At 52.9% G+C, this 25161-nt stretch overlaps 1 protein-coding gene across 1 annotated transcript in view; it reads right to left on the reverse strand.

Moving 5' to 3' along the window:
* The window catches only part of CACNA1G (calcium voltage-gated channel subunit alpha1 G), a 152183-nt gene that overhangs the window by 82636 nt on the left and 44386 nt on the right, over window positions 1–25161 (reverse strand). The window contains exons 2-10 of the mRNA XM_075044450.1: window positions 21756–21867; window positions 21091–21224; window positions 11316–11413; window positions 9014–9173; window positions 6852–7143; window positions 6243–6335; window positions 3814–4624; window positions 3681–3725; window positions 1911–2275 (exon numbers count right to left, since the gene is read on the reverse strand). Coding sequence (XP_074900551.1) covers window positions 1911–2275; window positions 3681–3725; window positions 3814–4624; window positions 6243–6335; window positions 6852–7143; window positions 9014–9173; window positions 11316–11413; window positions 21091–21224; window positions 21756–21867 — 2110 coding nt within the window. The remainder of the gene's footprint in view (window positions 1–1910; window positions 2276–3680; window positions 3726–3813; window positions 4625–6242; window positions 6336–6851; window positions 7144–9013; window positions 9174–11315; window positions 11414–21090; window positions 21225–21755; window positions 21868–25161) is intronic.

Genomic DNA, 25161 nt, shown 5'->3' on the forward strand with positions numbered 1-25161 from the left:
AACAATCTCTGCTATTCACTCCAAATGCCTGGGAGAAAGGAATCTGGAACAGTAGTAGCTTCAAAATACCGTCAAAGAAAGCAACCACCCACGGCGTCTGGAGTCCCCCTACGCTTATCAGCTCCCTTCACCTTGTTACCCGAAAACCACCACAAAAATCTGCTTCTTCCCATCCAGCTGCCTGCTGGGATTCACTGCTGGCTGAGACAGAGGCCGGCACCCCACTGCCCTATTTCTCCCGAGCCAAAGAATTAAGGAGCTGCATTGCCTTTAGGGTGTTTGATGATGGGAGACTGCTCAGCCACCCATTCCCAGTGGGATGGTCCCCCCGGTATACGCACGGTTGGAACCTACACCAGCATCTCCCAAAGATGCTCCTGATAAAGGGCAACAAGCTTTGACAATCCACCCCTTGGACAGTCGCAGCAAAGACACGGCGGATCTGCTTTCACCTTTCAGCCAAAGGAGGAATATAACTGTTTATTGGTTTCTGTGAGCCACCCCCCTGCCCGGGTTCCGAGGAGATGATCTTCCCAGTATTATTAAATAAAGGTGGAATCATTCAAGCTTCTCCGCAGAGCTCCCACCAAGGGCAGCACATGAAGGTGAAACCTGCAGGACTTCAGAGCGCATTGCTGTTTAATGCGTACTGAAAACAACGGTTAGCCAGCCAGACTGTATTAGGACGTCAGGGAGAAGGTGCTGGCTGGAAGGGACACATTTAGCACAGCCACGTCTCCCTGGCGTTCGGTCATTGAGGCATTAATGCCATGAGAGGACACGGGAATTTGGAACCGATCTGCAGCCACCATCGCTGCCACTGGGAGCTGTGGGAGAAACGCCTCTGCAAACACAAAATGTGCCAGGAAGGGAGAAAAGTAAACAGCCATGACTCGAGATGCAAGGGAGTTCCCAGCAAAGGCTGGCGCTGGGACAGGGGTGGCCGTGTCTGGCTGGGAGGGGAGAGGTCTGGCATCCCGGGAGAAGCACCATGCTGGGCCGGCCACTGGGAGCCCTCAAGAGTTGGAGGGGTATATAACAAGGTTCTGCAGCATCTCAGCCTCCCTGCTAATAAACTCTTCACCCCAAATCCAAACGAAGCGTGCACCTGCAGCTCCAAGCCACCCCATGCCTGCGGCAGGACCGAGGACACCACGCCAGGCGTGCCGCCAGCAGCAGCCACAAAACCTACGTGAGACCAGACCACGCAAAAGCCGCTCTAAAACCAGAGCTCTTGTCATCTCATGGAGACATTTCAAGAGGAACATGGTAACTCCTTCTCTTAATGACTATATATAGGGAAAAGCTCTGCTAGGTGACAAGTGTGCGAGAGGCTGGAGCAGAGGCAGCCTCTCGCCTGCAAGGGCTTAGATAATCGAGCGGAGGAATAGCCAGCGATGAGTCTATTTTGGACTCAGCGTGCTGTTGCTGGAGCATTCACCGGGGAGGCAAAGGCATTTGTTACCTCCTCTCCGGGGACTGCAAATTCAATAGACTTCCTTGCCTGCAGCTGCACTGACCCAGAGCCCGCAGCCGCCAGCAGCGTTGCTAGCACTGCCAGGCTGGCACAAACCCAGTGGCAAACGGCTGCTCCCTTCTCCTTGGACCCCACGCCACAGAAACCAGCAACGCGTGGTGCTGCTCATGTGACGGCGGTCCCGGCACGGTGCTGAGCACCCCTGGCAGGACTGGGATGTGGGAGCTCATACAGCCCGGTACCAGCCAGGGTGATCGTTGCCTGCAAGCTGAAAGCAGGCTCAGAGGAGAAAAACCAGCCCTGCTCTGTCCTGGGACCCTTCCTAGAGCACGCCAATGCCTCTTGCCCCAAACCATCCTGCCAGCGGCCGCATTCGGACCCGTAGCACTGCCCGCATCCCCACTGCGCCAGGAGCCGCTGGGCCAGCACTCACCTGCTCGTGGTACTCAATCCCCATGCTGAGTGTGTTGATGAGAATGGCCACCATGATCCCACGGCCAAAATATTTGCTGTCCACGATCTTCCGGAAGGTCTCGCACACCACGTGCCAGAAGGCCAGCACCCGGCTCGCTCTCCTGGCCCGGGCTCTGCCCCACTGCGGGTCCCGCTGGTCACTGTAGTGGGCATCCTGCGTGAACTCGTAGACCCCCTCGCTGTCCGAGTCGGCCGTCTCGTTGTCCGTCAGCTCGGCCTCGCTCGCCAGCGCCTTGAGGCAGTAAGGGCAGCTCTCGGGGTTGCAGGAGCCGCCATCCAGCTTGGTGCAGGGGCTGGAGATCTTGCAGGAGCTTTGGCAGGGACCTGAAATGCCAGCGGGGCAGGGGCAGGGCGATCCATCAGCTGGGACAGAGGGGCTGCAGGCAGCCACAGGAGCAACCCCCCATTCCCATTAGCACCAAACCATTGCCCTCGACAAGACAGGCATTTCCTAACGTGAAAAGGGCTCCTGCTGGGTTAAACAGCCCAAAACCTGGGCTCCCCGAGTGCCTTCTCCCCAGTTACAAAACCCTCTTGCTGTCCCCAGACACTGCCACCAGCCCAGCACCCCTAGCCCACCTCGTTATACCTCTGGCCATTAGAGCTAGGAGAAAGCAATCAGTGCCCCTGGCCCTGGCAGGCTCCGGGCTGTAATTATTGGGAGCACTGCCGCCAGCAGCCTCCTTTCCTGCTCCCACTGTTTGCTGATGCTCTGAAATCACCAGCTTTCCCCTCCACGAACTGCCCTCAACAGCAGCTCCCAGCTGCCAGGTGGCTCCTGGGGTGACAATATCAGCGGGATATTCCCCAAAAATCCCACCAGCTGGCTGCAAGGGGAGAGGCTGTCTGCAAAGCACGCTCCTGACTCATGCACAGCAGCAAGCAGCAGCGCGAATAAAAACCCAGCGCTAAACCGACTGAGAGCCCGGCTCTGTGTATTTAGTCTCCAGGCAGCTCTGGGCTGGGGGCAGGACTTGGTCTCTTCCCTGCACAGCTCCTGGCTGGAAAGGTCAATGCCGCTGCGGTGGGGTGGAAAAGGCATTGACCGCCTGGGAAAGCTTGGCCAGAAACGCTTCTTGGAGGCTGAGGGGGTTTGGACGAGACTGGCCCAAGCTCCCAAACCTCAGGATGTGGAGGGCGAAAGAGCATCTTGCAGCGAAGGTTTGAAACCTCCGATCCAGGAAAGCTGCATTCAGTATCTGGCTCTGTTTGTTACGAGCTTCCTGAGCAAATCACAGATCTTTAATACTCGGCATCTGCAATTGCCATTGAGCACTCGTGCAGAACAGACACTCGATCTCCGCGAGCCTCCCGTCCCACGAGAGCGCTACGCAGTGCTCACGGATGTGCTGGGACTCAGATCTGGAAGATGTCCGTCCCCGAGCTCTGCAGCAAGTGGTGGGCAACGAAGCCACCTCCAAGCCCTGCATTTTAGCGAGGAAGGGACACGGCTATTTGGAAGCGGCCAGGCTGGGCTCCAGCTCTGCTCAGTGTCACTGAGCCCAGTTCTAGCTGCTTTGGGGAGTGCAGGGATTTGGGGAGCGTTCCCTGTAATTACAGCATAAATCAGTTTGGGGGCGAGATGGGGATGGGAAAGAAAATGGGTTCATTGAAAACATTCATTTCCCTTGGATTCTTGCAAGTATGAAGTACTGGGAGGTCTAAACCTCTCTCCTGGTTTTGGCTATAAGACGCCTTAGGTAGGTCAGAAGACTCATGTTGGCCTCACCTGGAAAGCCATCGCCCTTCTCCGTAACGTGGACTGAAAAGAACCCTGCAAAGATTCAGAAAGAGAAAGAAATGAGGTTGTAGCTTGTATTTCTGCAAGGTAACCCCAGACCGACGTCCGGCCCCAGGCTCACCTGTGCTCTGCGTCTCCAGCAGCTTGTGCATGGTGCTGTACGGCCCGGGCGGGATGTTGAGGCTTGTCAAGGTGCTGCTCCCACCACCGACCGCCGCCTCCCCCAGGTTCTTCTCTTTCAGCATCTCATGGGAGGTACTGGGGTGCACCGTGGGGTACACCTTGCCGCCCACGATGTTCTTGGGGATCCCCTCTGGGCTCGGCAAACCGAGGCCCGGCTGCGGGAGGGATGACCGGCAGCGCACCGGCTCGAAGTGGCAGTCGGCGTGGTAGATGCTGTGGACGGACTCGGTGTTGCTGGGAGCGGCGCCGGGGGCCCCGTGGGGGTTTGATGCCGAGGAGGGGAGCATCAGCCGGTTGGTCCCGTTGTGGAGCGAGCCGGTCTCCACATCGCTGATCTCCGGGCTGGCGCGGGGTGCCCGCAGGTTCCCATTGCCCAGGTGATAGTGGTGGTGGTGGTGGTGATGGTGGTGGATGAGGTGGTGCACGGAGGACCTCTTTCTGCTCCGGCGCTTCCTGGCGTGCCGGTCAGCCCCTGCCTTGCTCGTGGGGCTGGCGAGGAAACCCATCCTCACGCCCGCCACCCGGTAGACCTCCACGAGCTGCTTGCTGCCTTTGCGGGCAATGTAAACCAGGTACTTGAGGAGCTCGTCGTAGCAGCTGCCCGGCTCCGAAAAGCTGGCGAGGGTGCTGGCGTTGGACAGGTAGCGTACCCGCTGCTCCTTCATCAGCTGGCTCTCGCGCTGCTTCGTCTCGGAGAACTGCGTTGCTATCACCACCAGGCAGAGGTTGATCATGAAGAAAGAGCCCACCTAAGGGGACAGGAGCCATCAGCCACCTCGGGGTGGCCATGCCCACCCCATAGCCCTGCCTCACCCCACGCCCTGGCGCAAGGAGCCGGGGGAAAACCCCATCCAGCCCCGTCCCCTGCGTCACCTAGCAGGGACCGCTGGCCCGGACCGCAGAGGGGCTGGCTCAGCCCCCAAGCCCCCACCCCAGGGACTCCCACGCCAGCGCTCTACGGCGGATGCCAAAGATCAAAGACGAGAGAAGATTATTTTGACAAAAACCTTTTGCTCTTTTAAGATGGTGCTTTTCTCTCTCCGCAGACAGCGGTTGTAATTATCACAATTAGTGGCATTACGATGAATGCACTGAGCCTTCCTGATAGGAGCGTTTTTTCCTGGCAGTGTGTGGGCAGCTTGCGAGCAGATCCCTTTCCCCTGCTAACGGGATTTGCGGGTGACTGTTACGCAAGGGCATCAGCAGTCTGTACCCACAGCTTGGAGATTTTATTTCCAACCAGGGTTTCATGAGGTTCTGCCTTCTGCAGAGCCCAGCCTGGATCACGGAGAATTACTGACGTGCTAACGGGCTATCACACACTGCTAATGTTACTCGCACGGCATCTGGAAAAGTACTGCTTGCTCTTCCTCTCCATCATTTCGGAGATGCTGAGAGCAAGGGATTGTTTCTTTTTTGGGGAAGCTAATAGATGAACTAGAAAAAGCATCATGGACTAAACGGCCTCCTACCTTCTCCTCAGGTTTTGAGTCCTGGTTTGATGAGGAGCAGAAATCCCCACAATGGCCTAATGGACAACGTGCAGCTATTTTGCTGGACTTAGGCCAATTAGGCAGCAAGAAGGGGACTCATCTCACTTATCTCAGCTACATCTGAGTGAGGCACCTAATGATCCTTTAGAGTCAAGAGAGAAATAGGCACATCAAGTCTGCAATGCATCTAATTTATTTTGGATGTCTACCTTCAGAGGAGATGAATCACCCCCTTAAAGCACCTATTTTTCTCCCTTGACGATAAAGGGAGTCTAGACAACGAGCTCAGCCAGTCACGGTAGACAATTCTGCTTGCATAGATGAAGTCCATCATGGAGCCCACCCCACAGAAACTCTTTGTTGTCTCCTTTGTGGGTGGTCTTGGATGATGCTGTGAAGCGTGGGTGGGCTGTGGGCAGTAATCTCTTCCCTCCTTTCTTAATGTGCTCTCTAAAGTTTGGGACTGTTTTCCTGAAATGTCCCAGCCAGCTGGGTTCTTCGATATGGGGGAATTTCTGGGCAGCCTCCTCCCCTTCCAGCGCTCAAAATCTGACCAGGGGAATTTGCCTACTTTTAAACTTAAATATTAGGTGGCAACTATGAGAGAGGACCTTGGAGCACAAGGAGAGAAGTACTAGAAGCAGCAGCCACAGAAGTGCATCTACCATAGCTTAAGCACATCTTTCTTTCCTTCATGTTTGCAGCAAAATGCAGCTGCAATGCAATGCCATATTGAAGCTGCGTGTCTTCCAGCAGGCTGGTTTCTGCCTCAGCTTTTACATTCACTGTATTATCTATCCTGTTCCTCTGGGTCACTCCACTCTGCTCTCTCCAAATGCCAAAAGGACCCCCACCTTCCCCTAAGGCCACTCACAATGATCAGGAGGATGAAGTAGATGAAGTTGTAGAAGGAGTGTGCATCCATGACAAAGTACATGATGTCCACCCAGCCTTCCAGTGTGATGACCTGGTGGAGATAGGAAGGGAAAATGACCCCATCAAGGCTCAGTTCCAACACCAAGTGCACAAGCAACGTTTCTCCTGGCTGCGTCATTTCTGACACCCCATAGCTGGTCTCGGTGCAGTACAAGACACTGAGGAGCCAAATCCTGCTCCTGCCAATGCCAATAGCCACGTTACCAACCGCTCAGCCTGAAGCCAACCCTTCTTTTCCAGCTGGACCTAAGGCCCACTACTGCATTTTGCAGAGGGAAGAGCAGTCTCTAGGCTCTGCTCCGCATCAGGATGGTCTTACTGCACACACACAGGATTTGGAGACTGGGGTTTTGTCCATGAATGTGAGATGGAGGCATCTTCAAGCATCAGATTGCATCCCTGATATTTTGAGCACCCGTGCACTGCTATATAATGCTTGCTGGTGCAAAATAGCTCCCAAGAGTGCGATTACGCAGCCCCTAGGAACATGTTGGGGGGCACGACAGGCTGTTCACCCACCTCGTGACAGTTTGCAGCCAAGGCTCACCTGAAATATCGCGATCCAGGCATAGCCAATGTTATCGAAGTTGATGGCTCCCTTGAAGGGGTTGTGCTCCCCGGCGGAGCAGTTGGTGTAATACTGGTTCCAGTTGACACAGGATGTGTTGGTAGTGTCATTGTAGGAATAATAATCCAGGGTGCACTCAAGACCTTCTTCCCTCCGTGTTGGGATACTCCGGCAGTAGCGCATCCCATTCTCCCGGGGCTGGGAGCAAATGAAAGGGTTCTCGTCTTCGTTCTCTGTCTGGTAGTATCGCTCCAAATCCACCGTGTAGGGGCTGAAAGAGTCCAGACAGGGCTGGGGTTTGCACACCGATTGCAGGCAATCTGGCAAGGTAACAACTGTAACAGCAGTCTGACATCTGTTATTCTGGAATTTAAAGGTGTTTTATTTTAAAGGGATCTCCCTGGACTTTCTACAGTCCCACTGGGTGAGATGATGTCCCTAACTGGGTTTTGGAAAACTGAGGCAGTGCACTCGGCCACTCAGCAACCCCTCTGATGATGACATTATTAAGAGTCACTCCATCTGGAAGTGCTCTGGCTTTAACTTTAGGGGACTAAAAGCAGGATTCAGCCCGGCGGGGCTTCACTGAAATGCCTTTGCTGCAGCAAGATGGAAATCAGTCAGTTAAACTCCTGTATCTCTTGTCCTCCTGGAGATGCTGAGAATTGCTTGGGGACACTCTATGTACAAGGACCTCCCAAGCTTCCTAAAAACCAAAGACAGGGCCTTCCTCTGCATTTCACAGTGCCTGTTCAGCCCATAGATAAGCTCTAAATTCCCTCTGAGGGTGGCCTTACCACAGCAAACCAGGCAAAAACACTCTTCAGGGAGATGAAACAACCCATGGCCAGCCAGGAACTGGCTTCTTGCTCTGCACACAGCTATCTCCTTAATGCTGCCAAGACTTCCAGTAAAGCTTGCAAAGATATTTTTAAGCCTAGTTCAGCCCGGTTAATTCCTGCAGAATTGCCTTTAATACCCTTCAAAGCTTATCTAAACCCCTGGAATTCTGGCTCAATTAAACAGCACCCAAACCTGTGGCTCTATTGGATTTACTCAGTGGTGAAGCAGTCCCTCTGCTCTGTTGCCATTTACTGAACAGGGACGGTAATGATTGTCCCAACTGCCCTTTGAGGACACGACCTACAAGAGGGGTGGCAGTTGATTAGGAGATGCGTGGGAAAGGATAAAAGGTGCATCGTACCAGCTCCAGACTCGAGAGCCAGCCTAGGCACAGCAGCAGCATCGTGGTCCTGCTGTGTGCAAGAGAGGTTTGGGCTTGCAGGACTTCTCCATCTGGGTGTGGATCTAGGCAGACCAACTCCGGGGAGTCAATTTTTGAAAGCAATCCACTGAAAGGGGACAGGGGTACCAGAGCTCGGCAGAGCAGCCATCAAGGGCTTGCAAGTCACCTGCCCTTCTCCTAGCATTTGAAGGGAGAGAGGTGGTGGAAAAAAAACCAGGTAGGTAGAAGAACAGGTATGGAAAACCTGGTCTGAAAGAGGCTGACACCTACCAGATATTTTGACCACTGTTCAAACACTCCTACATCTGGCAAGCTGGCTGGCCAGGAAACTGGGTGCTACAAAACCCCATTTGATCACAATAGTCCTCTTGGCCTTAAAATCCAGGGATCTGTGAAAATTAACACTTTGGAACAGGGACTATCTGTTGCTTTGAGACTGAAAAGGATCTAGCATCACAAAATGTATGGTATCTCCATCAGCTTTCCCTGGGGTTTAGGCGGGACTACAAATGTCATACCAATAAACACAACCAGCTGCTGAACAGGATTCAGACCTCAATGTCTCGACAAATGCAGAAAAGGTCACACGTTAATGATATGCTGAATTTAGAAAGCCTGAACTCTTATTCTCAGGGGGTTTTTGGAAGCTCTTATCAATCAGAGAGGTTCCCAAGTGCCGGCTGAGGGTTAAGGCCAGCCCTGCAGGACTGGAATGGCAAATTGTCGCAGCTTGCTCTGTTCTGGCTGTGTGTGCCTGAGCAGGAGTTGTGGTGGCATTTAGGAGCAGGAAACATTTACAGAAGACCAGGGCTTTTTAATGGAGGATATCCTTGTATCTTGGAGAGATAGACTCGCTCGAGCGGGAGAGACACTTCTGCTGCCTGCGCAGACTCACATGCTGAAGTTCTCGGGGAAGAAGCAGCGGTTCCTGAGCAAACCTGCCCACAGCTGGACTCCCACGATGCCGAAGATGAAGAAAACGAAGAAACAGAGGAGGAGGACGTTCCCCAGCATGGGCAGCGTGTCCAAAAGAAGCGTCACCAGGATGCGCATGCCTGAGGCAAAGAGGAAATGTCCACGCTGAATTTTCTTGTTCCAGCTATGTCCTCCTGACCTTTTCCTTTCCATCCATACTTGTCCTTCCACTGACAGCCACTGCCTTCCCAACCACTGTCCTTGTCACCCCCACATACCTTGCAAACTCCAGCAGCTCCCCAGTCCCCGCTGGTTTTCCCCCAAAGCCCCTGGGATACCCCCCTTCATCCGTGTCCTGCTCCTGGGCACACGACCTACCTTCCCTTCCCTTCCCCTCTCCCTCCCTTCACTCCCCATCTCAAGTCCTCTTTCTCCTCCTAAAGTTTTCTAGTAATTTTATGTCTCCTTTCTTCCCTGAGACCAAACTCTGACATTCTCCCTTGCTCAGTCATATTTCTTTCCCCATTCAGTATATATTAAAATTCCCTCCCCTCCCTAATTCCCCTCATCTACCCTAAATCCCCTCTCTTCCTTAAAATACAGAACTCTCTCTGGCAGTTAATTCTCACAAGTTCAGGAACAGCCAGTTCTGTAACAAAGACAAATTGATGGTGACTTCAACTTGACATTTACACACAAAAAAATTGATTTCATCTGACGTCTCTGTAATATTCTGCTCATCTCTCGCTCTCCTTCTTTCCCCATCTTCTGCATTCTCTCACTCACTTATATTGATTTTCATTTGAAGAAAGCTTTACTGTTGCACCCTTTACTTTGATACTTCAGGAAGACTTTTTTCTCTCTTCCTGATGCTGTCACCTCCTCTATCAGGGTTTTTCTTGTATTCCTCTACTGGGGAACAACCACCTTGCATCAACTCCTAATTAACTGAAATGACTTTCTGTGGTTATTGCATTTATCATCATCATACAAAACTCTCTTTTTTCTTTCCCCACCTTACATTTCTATCCCATTGTAACTACGTTGCAGAGAAGCCAAGATAAATTACCTGGGATTTCAAAATACATTAAGTGAATTACATCCCCAGTTAGACAGTGGTGGATAAATTCAGCCATCCATCAGTTCAGCAGTGGGGATAAAAAAACCATTGCAAACAGGATTCTGAAGCTACCATAATGATTGAAACAGCAGCAGCAGCAAAGCCAGATTAAGTTCACGAGTCAGGACCAGAAAAATAAATAGAGCCCAGGCACCTCCAGCACCGGCAGACAGAACTGAAGCTGATTAGTTCTCATCACGGCATTGGGCTAGTTCAGATAGGGGAGTTCGGACTTGGATTGAATTTGGCTAAAACAGTGCTGCATTTGATACCCAGGATTGTAGGACCATGAAAATGACGTTTCTGATGCACTTGTACTTACGCTTAACACACCCGATCCGTACAGCGTCCGAGAGGGATGGAGCTCAGCGCCCCTCACAGCGCTCCGGGCTTTGCCCAGCACGGCGCGGCAGGAACGGCTCCCTGGGCGGTTTGGTTGGGTTTGCGATGGCCAGGGCCTCTCCGAGCACAGGGCTGGGTTACCATCGCCTGCTGCCGTGCAGGAGCAGGCAATGCCACCCACTGCTCTTCAAGGGGGGGGTCTGAGACCCTCATGCATGACCTGATAAACCAGGACTGACTAGCCACCTCCCATCCCGCCCAGGTTTTCTTTGGCGGTGTTGGGGTTTTGGGCTGTATGGACCAGCTCTGGGGAGAAGAGCAAGAGATGCTCCAAGAGGAGGCTCCTCAGCACATCTCGGGGGGTTGTCTCCAGGCACAACAAGATCTCCTCATCCCAGTTTCTCCAGGAAAGGATGGGGTAGCACAGGAAGGGTGGGAGCAGCACGACTCAGACCCCTCTGCCCTGCTGCCTAGCAAAGGCTGTCGGCTCAGTCAATCCCTAACGCCTGCATCCCTTCACTTTAGGAGCCTCCTAAGACCCTCTTCAGCTGAGAAAGAAAGGTGTCTGAAGACAGTCCTGGATATCTTATTGACTGGTGGCTCATCTCTGGTACCACAGGTGTCAAAAGGAATATTATTTAAAGTAGAAGAGTGCCAGGCACTGGAAACCAGAGAGTGGTGATAGGACATAGCACTACCAGGCTTAGGTGAACGTTTGAGCTGCAATGTAAGATGGGGAACATCTGTGTTTGCTCTTCCATCTTTGGGGCACGGATACAGAGAACTTGCATCAGCTGGGAGGAATAAGGATTTGACTTACTGGGGACCCTGTTAATGGCCCTGAGCGGCCGCAGGACGCGGACGGTGCGGACCGCTGAGAAGCTGACGTTCTGCAGGTCCAGGGAATACTCCAGCATCCTGCAAAAGACACGAACACGGAGGAACATCAAGGATCTTCTGGAGAAATGTTAGATTATCAAACATTATAAATCAAACATTATATGCCAGCCTCTCACAGAGGGACTTGTTACTGCATCTCTCCCATCAGGAAAGTTTGCCAGAGGAATTAATTAAGGGTTGTTTGCGTATCAGAATAAAGTCAATGAGTGAGAATGTGATACACCAGCTCACACAGCCACAGATGTTCTTTCTCTCTCATCTGCTTTTGTTACTGTTTTTGCACAGGTCCAGGGCAGAAGCTTCTGAAAGTCCCTGCACACTCCAGGGGAGCAATTTCCAGACACAGCCCTGATTTTAACAGCAATTGTACAGGTACTCTAATCAATCTGGGTTCGCTGTGCTGAGCACCCCCATAACCCTGAAAAGAAGAGAGGAGCATCCCCTGGTGCAGACCCTTTCTGTGGGACACAGGACCGTGCACCACGGGACGCTGAGCTGTGCCAGCTCTACCCAGCAGAGATCACTGGCAGGTGGGACTCAGGTGGACGGGCAAGCGCACAAATCAAAACTGATGACACTTTTAGATAACAAATGAGGCAAATGTGGACCCAAGGAACCTCCCAGTGCTCCTACGCTGTGCCTGAGGGGGTTATTTCACAGCACGGGACACTGAGGTGCAACCTTCACATGACTTTGTCTGAGGATGCATCAGTCACGTCACCGCCAGGACTTTGCTCTCCAGCCATGAGAAAACACAAGAGCTCTGCCCAAAAGCATTCTTGAAAAGGCAGAGCCAGGCAAAGGCAAGGAAGAAGACCACGAGGCTCCCCGCACAGCCAGGCTCCCACTGCCACAGGCAACCACAGGATATTAATCTCTTCCGAAAATTATCAAGTTCCATCTCAAAGCTAGTTGGGTGGTTCCCTCCCTCCAACTTTGGTGGTTAGAAGCCTAACTTCCAGCCTGAATTTATTCAGGGCAAGCTCATATCCATTTGTTCTTATGGCAGCGCTGTCTTTTAAGTAGCTTCTATAGCTGTTCTTTGTCCCGGGTGTTTACCCACCCGATGTATTTACAGAGGACACATCACATCTCCTCTCAGCCTTGATTTTGCAAAGTCAAACAAACCAAGCTCTTCCAGCCCCGTCTCGCAGACAGGCTCTCTGCTTCCCAGTCACGACCTTTCTCCACACCTGCCCTGGCCTGAATTAATCTTACGTGATTAGACATCAGGCTGCTGAAGGAGGCTTTGCTGGCGCCTTGCACAAAGGCATCAGTGCTGCCCCCTCCCTCCTCGCTGGAAGTCCCGCAGGATTCATCAGTGCCGGGTTAGCTTGGCCACGGCTGCAGCACACTGGAGGTTTCTGCTCTAGCTGTGATCAGCCAAACCCACTCTTCTCCCTCCTGCCCATTGGCAGGTGAGGAGCACCTGGGGCGGAGAAGATTTTTCTCTTTCTACCCCCCAAATACACGACTCCTCACTCGATGCAGTGACACTTTACCTGATTTCTCTTGATAGGCTCTAATGAGGATGATGATGATCAAGCCGTATCTAAGATCAAAATAACTTTAACATGTTCCTCTGTATTTAGCTGACACCCGCAGCCATGGGACAGTCCCAGAAGATGAATATTAGACAGGCACATGTGGATACTAGGAGTTTGTTCTCATCCTCCGACCAGAGGAAGGCAGCATGCCCACGAGAGCCCACCCGGTCCCAGTGACAAAACCAGCCCCTTCCTCGGTGCGCAGGACTCACCGCCTTGGGTGAGTTTTGGCTAAGGTAAGGAGAGGGGCAACAACTTCCCTGGGCTTTAATGGTTCTCAAGTTTCACTCGCTTTTCACTTGAAAATAAGATTTTTGTATGGCTTGCAGAATTCAGGTAAAAAGTCCATGTCACACATACAGCTTTTTTTCCATCCATTATTAAAACAGAGGCTACCAGCAAAATTCAGAGCAGCATATGGTTATTTGCAACAAGGCAAATCATTTTCTGATTAATGACAGCTCTAGACTCACTTCCAGAGACGCGTGATTGCAAGCTGCAAAGGGCACGTTGTAAAATGCATTTTGATTTAACATATTAAAGAACAATTATAATGCCAAATTTAAAACACCAACCAAACAACAACCCAGTAGCTTGAGCAAACACTTGAACACCAAGAGCAGGTGGGTGCTCTCCTACCTCTGCTGCCGGACACTGCTACCAGCGCCAGCATTACAGCTCCGCAAGCTCAGCCCCAGACCTAGGCTACAGCATCTACACATTGCTGGTAACTAACAGCTCAGGAGCCTCGAGAGAACCCAGTATTGGGGGAAAAAAAAGTGGGGAAAAATCAGTCACTAACAAGCAAGTCCAACGAGAATCCCACCACTTCCCAGCTCTGCGGTCACTTCCCAAGGCAAGGGGATGCATGGGAGGAATCAGTCCATGTCCCTGGCAAGGGAAGATACCCAGGGAGAGCGAACGTCAGGATGTCACCAACTGGCGAGGTGACAGGTGCATTTACCAGCATATATAACATTTACGCATTGAAAATCTGCAGTGTAAAAAGCCCCCGATGAAGCTTCAACTCAAATGTCATTTCTGTTCAAATGGGAAAGCGCGATGCCTGTCAGTGCCTCTGCCACGGACCTGGATGCCCAGCCAAGCTAAAGGCTCAGAAAAATACTCAGCATTAAGTAGGATGGATTCATAGCAAATGCTGAGACTCATCAGAGTGATCAGCAACCCCTGATCGCTGGAGTTATTCAGATGGAAAGCGGAAATATTTAGTACTTTCTAAGAATAAAAGCAGAGCATCTGTAAAGCCAGACGTACAACGGGCTGGTGGTGGGATGCAGAGAGAGAGCTGATGCAAACCTTTGGCAAACCCTCCTCCGAGAAGGAAAACTCCCGGGACTCAGCAGTCAGACACGAGGCATGGCTCAGGATGGACCGGGCAGCTGAAATTCATTCCTATTCTGCCTGGAGACAGTGAGACTCAGAGCACGCTGGGGTTTCTTTCACATAAAATCCAAAGCTTTGGGAAGGATCTCGTAAGCACAGTGCCGGGCAGCACCTCTGCCTGCAGTGAAGGGCTCACAGAAGCGATGCTCAGGACCATCACAGGAGGGGTTGAAAGGGGTCTTCTCACCCAGCAAGCCTCTAACAGAGCACAGAAATGCTGGCAAAGCCCTTCCCACACCGAGCCAGCATCGCCTCTCCGAACCACCCTGCTCTAAGCCCTGGCTCCGCTCCCATCCCCGGGATCACAGCTCAGGAAGATGGTGGGAAGACCCATCAGAGTCACGGAGTTTGTGCTGAGGGCCCTTTCCGAGGAAAACTTGAACTCTGTCCTTTCACATCTGGGTGCTGGGGATGCTTGTACAGCCAGGGGATGTGACCAAGGTCACACAAGGAACCCGTAGCAAAGCATCAATACCAGGGCAGCATCCCCGGGAGCTGCCCCCGTCCCTGCTGCCGCTCACTGCTAGCAAGAGATAGAGCTCAGATTTATTCAGCATTAAAAGGTTCCCAAAACCGGGCATATAGGCACCCTTTATCTACAAAGTGCAGTAATCAGTGGATGATATTAAGCAGTGTTGGAAAAGACAAGGGGAAATTATTTAGGCAGCATTGTATCTTCAGAAAGCTGAAATGAAATTTCCTCCCAGCCCTCACCAGCTTTGCTGCACTCCGCTTTTGCTCAGGAGCTGCTTTTTAAGTCTTGCAAGTCTCACCGCAATCGTGGGTGTTGCTTAATTTTAAAAATACTCGTTTTAATCAAGCTGAATGGAATAAAAAGAACAGCACTGGAGGGAGTGCGAACCCTGCAGCCTGCCGGATCCGGCCGCACCATGTGTCCCAGCCAGGACACTTGAATAATGAGGCTTTTGGAGCAGCAGCAAGTTCAGCTGAAAAACTGAAAGAAACTAAAGAATTCTCTTTAAAAAAGTCCTAAAACTTAAAAAAACCCAAGTCTTTTCGCAGGTGGGTTTGAGTCAGCTTGGCTGCAAGGGAGGCTGCGGAGGGGTTGCTTTTACCCAGCAGGTTTCTGTGAGTCAGGGACACAGCTTGCTCGGGATGCTCTGCTTCGAAGGCTGTGCTAAGGCAGCACGGAGCAGAGAGCATCCGCAGCTGGGGGGGCTTCAGCAGCCCCTGGTTTCAGCTGCTTTTTATCCTCCCAAAAGTCACCGAAGGCATCAAATTGCAATGCTCAACCCCAGATTTTGAACCCCCGGAGATTTGCGATCATGAGTATCGTCTTGATGCGGTTCTGCTGCTTCTGCTCGGAGCAAAGGGTACCTAATTCAGGATTAGCCGGGATGCAGTGGGTGCCCGGGAGGAGGCTCCTAGCTTCCAGGACATTCGCATCCATCCTGGCAAGCGCCGGAGAGGGGCAGATTCCTGGGAGAGGGTTTGGTGCAGCTTTCACTGCAGCTCAAAGGGGCTGCGGCTGTGATTGCACATTGGGTAATTGCGTGTGCAAATCGGCCACTTACACGGGCAATTACCCCACGGTGCCCAGGCAGCGCAGAGGGCACCGCGCAGCCACGTCTCCAAGGTGCTGTTCCTCCGTGCAAGAGGGATCAATACAGGCAGACAGAGGGGATGAAAAAGCAACATTCATCCCTGTCTCTCTGTTTGTTTGGGTTTTTTTTAAGGGACAAAAGGACTAATACATGGGGAATGAACAGCCTTTGCCCACAGTTGCAGCGGGAGGTTGCAGCAGGGACTCCCGTGGGCAGCCCCACACCAGCGCTTTCTTCCCCACGTCTGAACCGGGGAGTTGAAACAGCCCCTTGATCAGCCTCATACAGCTGAAGTGCCCTTCAGAAGAGCCCTGCCTGCCTGTGAAGCGACCCGGCGCTGTGAGGTGAAGCCCATGTGCTGGAAGCTTCACCCAAAGCACCCAGCAGCGACCTTGCTCTGGCTGCTGCAGCCCCAGGATCACCGCTCCCCACAGAGACCAGCCTGGCAGCATCGCCCTTATCCCAGTTTCTGAGCTAAAATGCGTTTCAGAAACCATCCAGGTTTAGATGGAGCAGGGACGGAGAGGGGGACTGCGGTATTCCTTTCTCTTCTGTTACCTATGAATACAGCGAGGCTTCCCGCAGCATATTTCATCCCTGAAATTCAGCACTCAAAACCAGGAGGGAGCAAGACATCCTTAAGGGTTGTTTATGAAGGCTTCAGCAGAGCTAACTCTTTAACACAGCCTTCAACAGAGAGAGAAAAAATGATAACAAACAACAAAAGAAGTGTTCAGGAAGCAAAAAGAAATTCATTTTCAGCGTCTCCGTTTCTGAAGAAAGCAGCCTGCCAACCACCTCCAGCCCCAGCCCGTCTCGAATTGTAAGCAAAATATTCCAGAAGTGTTTAACTCTCCTACAAAGTCTTTTAAGAGGCCTGTTACTGTTACAATGAGCAAAGCGCACACAGGACTCCGCAGACTTGGCCAAACAACTGACTGAGCCCCGAGTAACAACAGACACACACAACTCAAACACGGGACGATGCGCAGCCCCGCTCGGAGGGGAGCAGAAACACCGGCACGGATCCAGAGCCCTGCTCGACCCTGTGTCTAGAGAAGGCAGAGAGGAACCCTATAAGCTCTTACAGCACCAAATTATCCCCTGATTTAAAGCCTCTCTCCTGGGAAAGCAATTAACCATTGGGATTTTTTGTTGGTTTGGGTTGGGTTTTTTTTGATGAGGATGGTTTAAAGCACAATTCAATCCCCAGGGATGCGGAGGTTCGCGGAGGTCTTTATCTGACCAAAGTCAAAACAAGCTGATGTCCTGCAAGCTGGTGGGACTGCAGTAAAGTGGCTGGGGATGGGGATGGCTCCAGCCGAGGAGCAGGTAGTTCTCAACCTGTGCCTACCCACTTCTCACAGACTGATTCAGAGAAGAGGTCCCAGCACCCTGCCCAGAGGAGGGGAAGGCAGAGCGGGTGCCGGGTCCCGGAGCAGCCAAGGAGACGGCAAGTCAGGGCACATCTACACCCCACAGCTCCAGTTCACCAGCCCAAGCCTTGGTCAGCAGTAAACGGTAAACGCTTCTGCATATTTTTGCATGTAAACAAGCGTTCATCCTTGATACATCTGCGTCTTACACTGGGAGAGGTCAGAATCATATTGAATTGTTTTTAGAGGACGAGAGCTGGCTTGCAACGCCTGTTAACCTTCAAGTGCTCTCTTAAAAGCAAACTCCCCAAATCTTCTCCTTTAAAATAACGCAACATAATTATGCCATTCATCACTTTTTTCTTCCCTTTTCCCCATGCAACTCGGTAACCTACAGCCAAAGCCATGTTTCACTAAGCTGAGTTTTGATAATACAGCGCTATTCTCATCTCCAGCAAGTTTTACTGTAATTACAGAGATGTGTTGCAGACATTACACACTCTACAATTAGCACTAATTGCATTACATTGTCACAAAGAAGTCATTTACTCTCCATGAGCTCATGAGATTGGTCTGGACAGTTTAACAGAGCTGAGAAGTACTTAATGGCATGCCACGAAAGTAGCCAGCAGCAGCAAGCAGAGCACCCAAGCAGCTCTCCCAGCCCTCTGCAAGCGGCAGATTTGGGGCAAATGTGCAAAAAGATTTCTCTGCCACGTTACCCTCTGTCAGGTCCAGAAATTTCTCAGGGCGGGGAGGGGGGGGGTGTTAAATACTACAAGTTTGGGTTTGGTTTTTTTTTTTTGAAGCCTCTCCTAGACTGGTGGTAGTTGGGAAGGGTTTCGATGGATGGTGTGCCCGTGGGAGCGCACAGCCCCAGTGTGCAGCACATCCCACGTGCCCCTCGGCATGACGTGCCTTCCCCACCCGATGCCCCACAGACACGGTTTGCTGCTTCTGCTCTTCCCCTGCCATCGCTTTCTGCTGCCCATGGGAAAGGAATTAGCAGGGAAAGCAGGAGAGAAGGAGCCCGGGGACCTGCCAGGTACTGGGGAGCCCACTCTGTCCTGCTGCTTCCCCTCTCCCATGTCTTGCACAAAAAGGGGAGGAAAAAAGTGGAAAGGCAGAAGCAGAGCTGCTTCGTTGCGGTCACCAGGGCCGCATGGAAATGTCAGTTTGGGGGTCTCTTCCCTGTCATTTCACTGGAGAAACTGGCTGAAGCCCTTACGGGAGACCTACATACAAATGGGATGCGCTTTATCAGGTATCTAGCAAATACAGCGGGGATTTGAGGATCACCCTGGTGCACGCTCTCCTCCAGGGCCGCAGCTCGGCTCTGGCCCCTTTCCTGACATCAGACACCTGCTCAGATGCAAGATGCCTTCACGTCGAGCTCGGCTCGTCCCTTGCTCCCGTGCTTTGCTGTTAGCACCATGGTCTGGATGCTCGTCGGTGTAATTTGGCCCATGTTGGAACCGCAGAGCTGTGCTCGGGAGCTACCAGAGGAATCTGCTACCAGAGGTCTGGTTGGGATTTGACCCTGGAGTGCTTTTTTCTCTTATCCTTACAGTGTTTTTTGCTATATCTTGAGTCTAGTAACGGGCTTGGGTTCCTGATTTTTTCCTCGGCTACAACAGTGGCCCATTCCTGCAGCCCCTTCGGCTTTCCCCAGCACTCGGTGCTGCCAGGGAGAGCCGAGGGATTCTCCGGGATGGCAGCAATGCTCCGAGCAGGATGCAGCACTCCAGGATGGATGGGCAATGGCTGGAGGAGAGCGCAAGAGCACAAAAGGGAGCAGAGAAAGCAGACACTGGGGTAGGAGAGGCTCCGCTTTGTATTTAAACCCAGTTCGATCCTTTGTCAGCCGAATTGGTTTTGACGGGGCCCATATGGGAACAGTTCATGCACACGAAGGGAAGACCTATCATTTAGCGAGAGGTAAAGCCGACCTGGCAGGAGTCACAGGAACGCTCGAGCTGCAAGGCTGCAAAACCTCTGCAACAAATAAATGCCTCCGCGCATCGGGAAGGCGGCTGTGTCAGAGGGGAGGTCGGTGCCGCTCGCCGTGCTCTGCCCGCAAAGTAGGCGACTCTCACACATCCAAACGCCTGTCTAGGTGCAGTAGGTGGGCAGGAGATTTGATGCTTGCTTAAGCAAAGTGCAGCTATATTTTGGCACAGAAATTGGGACAGTGTCTGCCGATGTCCCTCTAGACCGAGGTCCCATCACGGTGGGCTCTCCGTAGAAGCACATCAGGGATAACTCTGGCTCCAAAGACTTTGCAAGCTCAACAGGTAAGGCCAGGACCGGGCTGGGAGGGGAACGCAGCAGCACCCCGGGGCAGCAGAGCTGGAAGCAGCCCAGCACCCAGCACCGTGCCTCCCCGAGCCTCCCCTGGTGGGACGTCTGGCCTTGCTTGGGTCTGGTTCTTCATCACACTTAATTCTAGTATAAGAAATGATAAAAAAGAAGAAATAAAAAATACACAGGGTGGCTTTAGCAGGCTCCAGCCCTTGGCCATGCTGCTGATGTTTACAAGCCTACCAGAGCCGATCAGACCTGGGGTCCCACTTTGTCCAACGTCCCACTGCTGCAGCCCCTAACATTGCTCGGATACTTCAGGAGGAAACTTTGAGCCCTCTCCTAACCCCAGGAGCCCGAGGCTGGTGCAGCTGGAAAGGACAAGCTTGTAGCCTCCTGCAGAAATGGGTTTACAGGGACAGCTACAGCTCTTGGCCTTTCTGCCCTCCATCTCTGCCTCCAGTCTGGGTCTTGAGCCTCGCTCCATCTTTTGGGCTCTGCAGCACCCCATGACAATGAGTTTCCCAGGCCAAGGATGCACTGGGATACCTGGCACCTCCCTACTGGTTTTACTGGGCCACAGTTTTGGTTCTCCCAGCTGCCTGGCAGAGGTGTCTGCCATGACCCTATGGGGCCAGTGATGGACCACAAGCAAAGCCCACCAAGGTGTTGCCCCTTCTTGGGGCACACCAAACCCATGCCAGGTAAACAGCCCAGCTGGGAGGGTCCCCTGCTCCTTTCCAGGAAAATCCAGTAAATTTGATCTCTAGCTCTATCAAAAGAGGAAAAAAAACAGTGATTTCCCAAAGGTCTTTGGGCTCTTGGAGTGGGGAGGGGAGGCAAGGGCCGGCGAGCAACTCGTGTGTCAAAGAAATTCAGCTCGCTGGCTGGGGGCCAGGGACTTTTCATGTGGATTTCCAGCCTCCGCCAGGAGACTCTCGGGTGCTGGAAGAGCCTTTAATTCAAACCAGGTGCCTCTGAAAGGAAAATGCTCAAAAAGGCAAACTTGGTCGCTTTCCCTCAAAAAAAAAAAAAAAAAAGTATAATCATAAGGGCAATCATGCACATTTCAGTGAATTATCCTCCCTGGCATGCCGCTGCGTGCTCCCAACCGCCTACTCCACCGCCACCTCGCCCAATGGAAACTGAAATCACCAGCAGGGCTGGAGGAAGAAGAGCTGAGCCCAGCACCCAGTGAGGACACCCAGGACCCAGGATGGCCAAAATCCACCGCAAACAGCTTTTGTCACCCTGCCTTGCTCTCTCCATGAGCTGAACAGCGATCCTGCAAGCTATGGAGAAGACCGGAGGGATCACTGCGGTCCGAGTGGTGATCCCCACTGAGGAGCCAGGATGGGCAATGCCAACAGTACCAATGCCCAGCAAGTCCCCAGCCTTCACCGCTGCAAACCAGCCGCTCCCCCAAATCCAGTGCTTGCCAAGCGGTGCCATAAATAACAACAGAATTGCGGGGAGAGGGGGACCAGCCACGCCGGGCTTACCCCGCAATGACGATGAAGAAGTCCAGGCGGTTCCATGTGTCTCCCAGGTAGCATTTCTTCCCAAAAATCCCCAGCGCAATCATCTTGACGATCATTTCCACGGCGAAGAAGGCAAAGATGAAATCATCGAAGCTCTGCAAAAGAAAGGAAGGGAGGAGGGATGCTCCTGCATTGCTGCACACTCACACCGGGGGAGGGAATTAGAGACCTGAGTCCAACAAGGTCTCTTCTTGCACCACCACGAGCTAAAACCCCTGGGCAGAGGCAGTGATGAGAGCCGCCCCGTGTCTTCCCCCAACCCAGACTGGCCAACAGCACCCACGGTGCTAGGATAAAGGGACAAGTATTTTTTAGGCTCTGCTTTCACTATAAACTTAATGGTTAACCCTTCCCAAGCACTCCAAGCAAGGCTTAGCAACGTTAGGGCTGGCAGAGCCTGGCGAGGGCTTTGCCCGATGACACCGCGCCTTCGCATCCGAGCACCAAAATCAGCATTTTTTAAGTGCTGGCGGGACAGCCAGCGGAGGCAGGACCCAGCCATCCCGGGGCACGAGGCCACCTCCGCCGTGGCGAGAGCCAGCTCTGCCGCGGCTCGGTCCTTCTTGCTCCCCACCAAGCCGGGGCCACCGTTAAGCTCCAAGCAGCGGCCGAGCCGCAGGCCGTACCTGGAGGATCCTGCAGCGCGGCGAGTCGCAGGCGATGTCCTCGCAGGGGTGGAACATGCCCAGCGTCACGCAGTTGAGCAGGATCACCAGCATGCTCACCCTCTCGAACCACCTGCGCGACACCCCGTCAAGGAAGCAACGGGGCCAGACGAGCATCCGCGAGCAGCCACCGCTGAATCAGAAAGGTTATTCCGGTCTTTAAAGCAAGGTGCACGCCAGCTCCTCTAGGTTAGACCTTATCTGGTTTGCAGGGAAAGCCTGCCTGCTGTTTAGATACCTGCTCGGCAAACCGACGGCGTGTTCTCCCCACGCCGACATCAGTGGCTACAGCTAATGTGAAAACCGCTATAAAATGAAAGTCTCATAGCAAGAGTGCTGAGTGCTGATGTGATGGATTAAAAAATGAAATTAAAAGAACGATATCAACTTTTAGAAAAAAATAAACCCCACACCGTTAATTTCCTCTCCTGGCATTTTATGGAAAAGCACTTTAACAACATTACAATTTTCTATTAACCATGTCACGGCTTATCCCAGGGGCGTTTCCCTGAAGTCTCTACTTGAACTTTTCATTCCCAGTCCAAATTAAGACTGTCAAAACCATTAACCAACTGCTTAAAAGCCTTTAAGATGGTGAGAACCCGCAGAGCTCATTCCCTACCCTGACTGCTGCCTCTTGGAGCAATTTTAAAGAGCTGAGCTGCTGGGACAGACTTTGGATGCTTTCACTTTTGGGGCAGAATAAAGCATGCTGCTGCAGCAAATCCTCATAGGGATGGTTCAAACCTGGTACCAAATTTTTTGCATCCTTCTAGGGGCCATTTCCAGCCAGCTCTTGACGGCTAGGGGCACAGGGATGCAAAATCCAGGAGCCGGTCCAACGCGGCACCGGGGTTATCTTCCAGCCTAACATGGAAAACAGCCCATCGGCTGCCACAACCCGCAGGCAGTCGGGGCCACGCTCCTGCCTGGGTGCAGGCAGCAGCTTCCAGGCTCTAGGAAAATAAGCACAACCCTTGTCAGACAAGAGCTTTCGCTGCAACGCGGTAGCGGGTGGTGTTTGGGAGCCCGTGCTGTAGCGTTATCTGGCTGGGGAAGAAGAAGGTGAGGATGAATCAGCAGGTGCCTCCCCGCCGGGCACGCGGGGCTGGATTTGGCAGCTCCTGCCACCCAGCCTGGGCGAATTCCTGGGAAATCACATGGGGCTGAGTCACAGCTCGGTCGTCGGCAATCTGGATCTTTTAATCAGAAGAAATGTTTACAAGGTATCGGGATAGACATTCCAACTGTCAGGTTGGGGTTATGGGTTGGAATATTTAGCCCAAATATAGCCCTGCGGGGGCAGGCACGGAGGGCAGCCAGAGGAGGGGGCAGCAGCTTAGGGGGGCTGGAAAGCATCCCTCTGCAGAGCCAGCCGCGTCCATGGCTCTGTCAGCGAGGAATTGCAAAGCTCTTGAGAACAGAAAGAATTTTAAAAACCCCTGTAAGGTCCCAAATGAGTGACAGGACGAGCATGTGTCTGCAAGGGCTCTGCGAGATATTCAGCAGGGAAGCGAGGAGGCTCGGGAGTACCCTGCTCGGTTGGGTCAAAACCTGCGGAGGCAGACGGATGCTTCCCCGGACAGGCAAAGCTTCGTGCAAATTCTTTCGTGATGGTGGAGAAGACCCTGCACTGGGCCTGGCTCTCCTCCACGGGCTCCATCTCAGCTGGGCACGGGACCTGGGTGATGCTTTTGCCACGGTGGGGAGTTGCTTGGTGCTGACCGGGGACCGCAAGCTCCCGAGCGAGCGGAGATGGGCACAGAACCATGATGTGCATCTGCATGGAGCCCCTCTGACCTCACCTCCTCCCTCCCCAAGACCTAGAGCAGCCGAGCAGATCCAACCTCACCGCAGCCCCGTGGCCAGTGCAAAGGGCCGAGCGGTGCCTGAAACGGGAGGAACAGCAGAGGATGGCACCGAGGGCACCCTCCCGGTCCTCCTCCGGCACACCACAGACAGCAAAGCCGTGGGTGCCCCTCGATGCTCGTTAGCGTGCCGGCACCAGCACCGCCGACCAATTGCGAGCGGAGGGTAGCCAGGAGAACGCAGAGACACCACAACCTGCTGGAAACGGGGTGCGGCCGGGAGGAAGATGTGGGGACCAGCATCAGAGCTGCACCCACCAAAGGGTCCCCCGTGGGCAGCCCCCACCTGCCCAAACATCCCACTGCCCAGAGCCCCAGCTCTCCCCATTTCGGCACGGGTGCCAACACAGGCACGGCCCCCCCATGCCGCCCTCCCCAGAGAGACGATGAGCACCCCCCGCCATCGCATCCCCCCCAGGTCTGTCCGTGTCCCCAGCCCAGGGCTAGTCCGTGCTCTCCCACCCCGACTCCCCTTGCAGGAACAAACATCCCACAGGCAGGAAAACAGCCTGGGGAAGGGGGGGAACCGTGGAGCGGGAGGGGATTTTATTTGCTGATGACAGGGTTTTTTTCCCCAGCTTTAACCGCAGACCCACTTATCAGCATATCGCTCCCTCAAGCAAATACATTTCAGTCCAATATAACACTTCACCCTGATTAAATATTCCCGGGACAGGGACCCCGGCGGTGCCGAGGGCGGTATGTTAATGTGCAGCTGATAGATCAGAAGGTTGGGGGGGTGGGGGGTGTATTTTATTTTTTTGCCTTTTTTATTTTTTTTTTTCCAGCTGAATGAAACTTCAAGCTCTTTCTTCTGCTAATGGGATTTTCAGAGGCACACAAAGTGCTGATGGCTATGGCTTTGTACCGACCCTCCTTTGAGCCGAGAGGCTGACAAAGGGAAACTCTTCAATTAGCAAAAGCAGAAGGTGCTTTATTGAATGCCGCTCGCCGCTGCTGCGTGGGCAGTGAAGGGGCAAAGGGGCTTTGGGAAGCACCAGAGACGGTGCTGGTCCTCAGCCAGCGGCTGAGGCGAGGAGGAGGAGGCAAACGCTCAGGGCAAGGGGCAGCCATAGCACCGCCACTGCCTCTCATCCCAGTGCTGAGCTGAACCCATGGTCCAGATTGCACGAGATAAATATTCACCGGGAGTGGAGCTGGCCCTGGGGAGTCCTGCACCCGCCTCACACCGGGCAGGCGAGATGCATAGGGCTGATGTTTAAAAGAAATTAATGATGGGGTTCATGCCCACACAGCAGGTAATCACCCCATCCGCTCCATCCCATGGGTGTCAGAGACAGAGTCCCTGCTTTTCAGGGTCACCTGCTCACCCCAGCTTATTCTTAAAAATCCACATTTTTACCATCAACTTGGTCAAGACAGACAGCCAAAATGCTCACAGATTCTTTTCAATTAAAAAAATCTGTTTCTGCCACACAGAAATATCCAGTAACGCTTCTGTTGTAACCAGACTCCTAAAATTCATAAGATAAAGAGCA

The sequence above is a fragment of the Buteo buteo genome, chromosome 13 (genome assembly GCF_964188355.1).
Source record: "Buteo buteo chromosome 13, bButBut1.hap1.1, whole genome shotgun sequence".
Taxonomy (NCBI): Eukaryota; Metazoa; Chordata; class Aves; order Accipitriformes; family Accipitridae; genus Buteo; species Buteo buteo.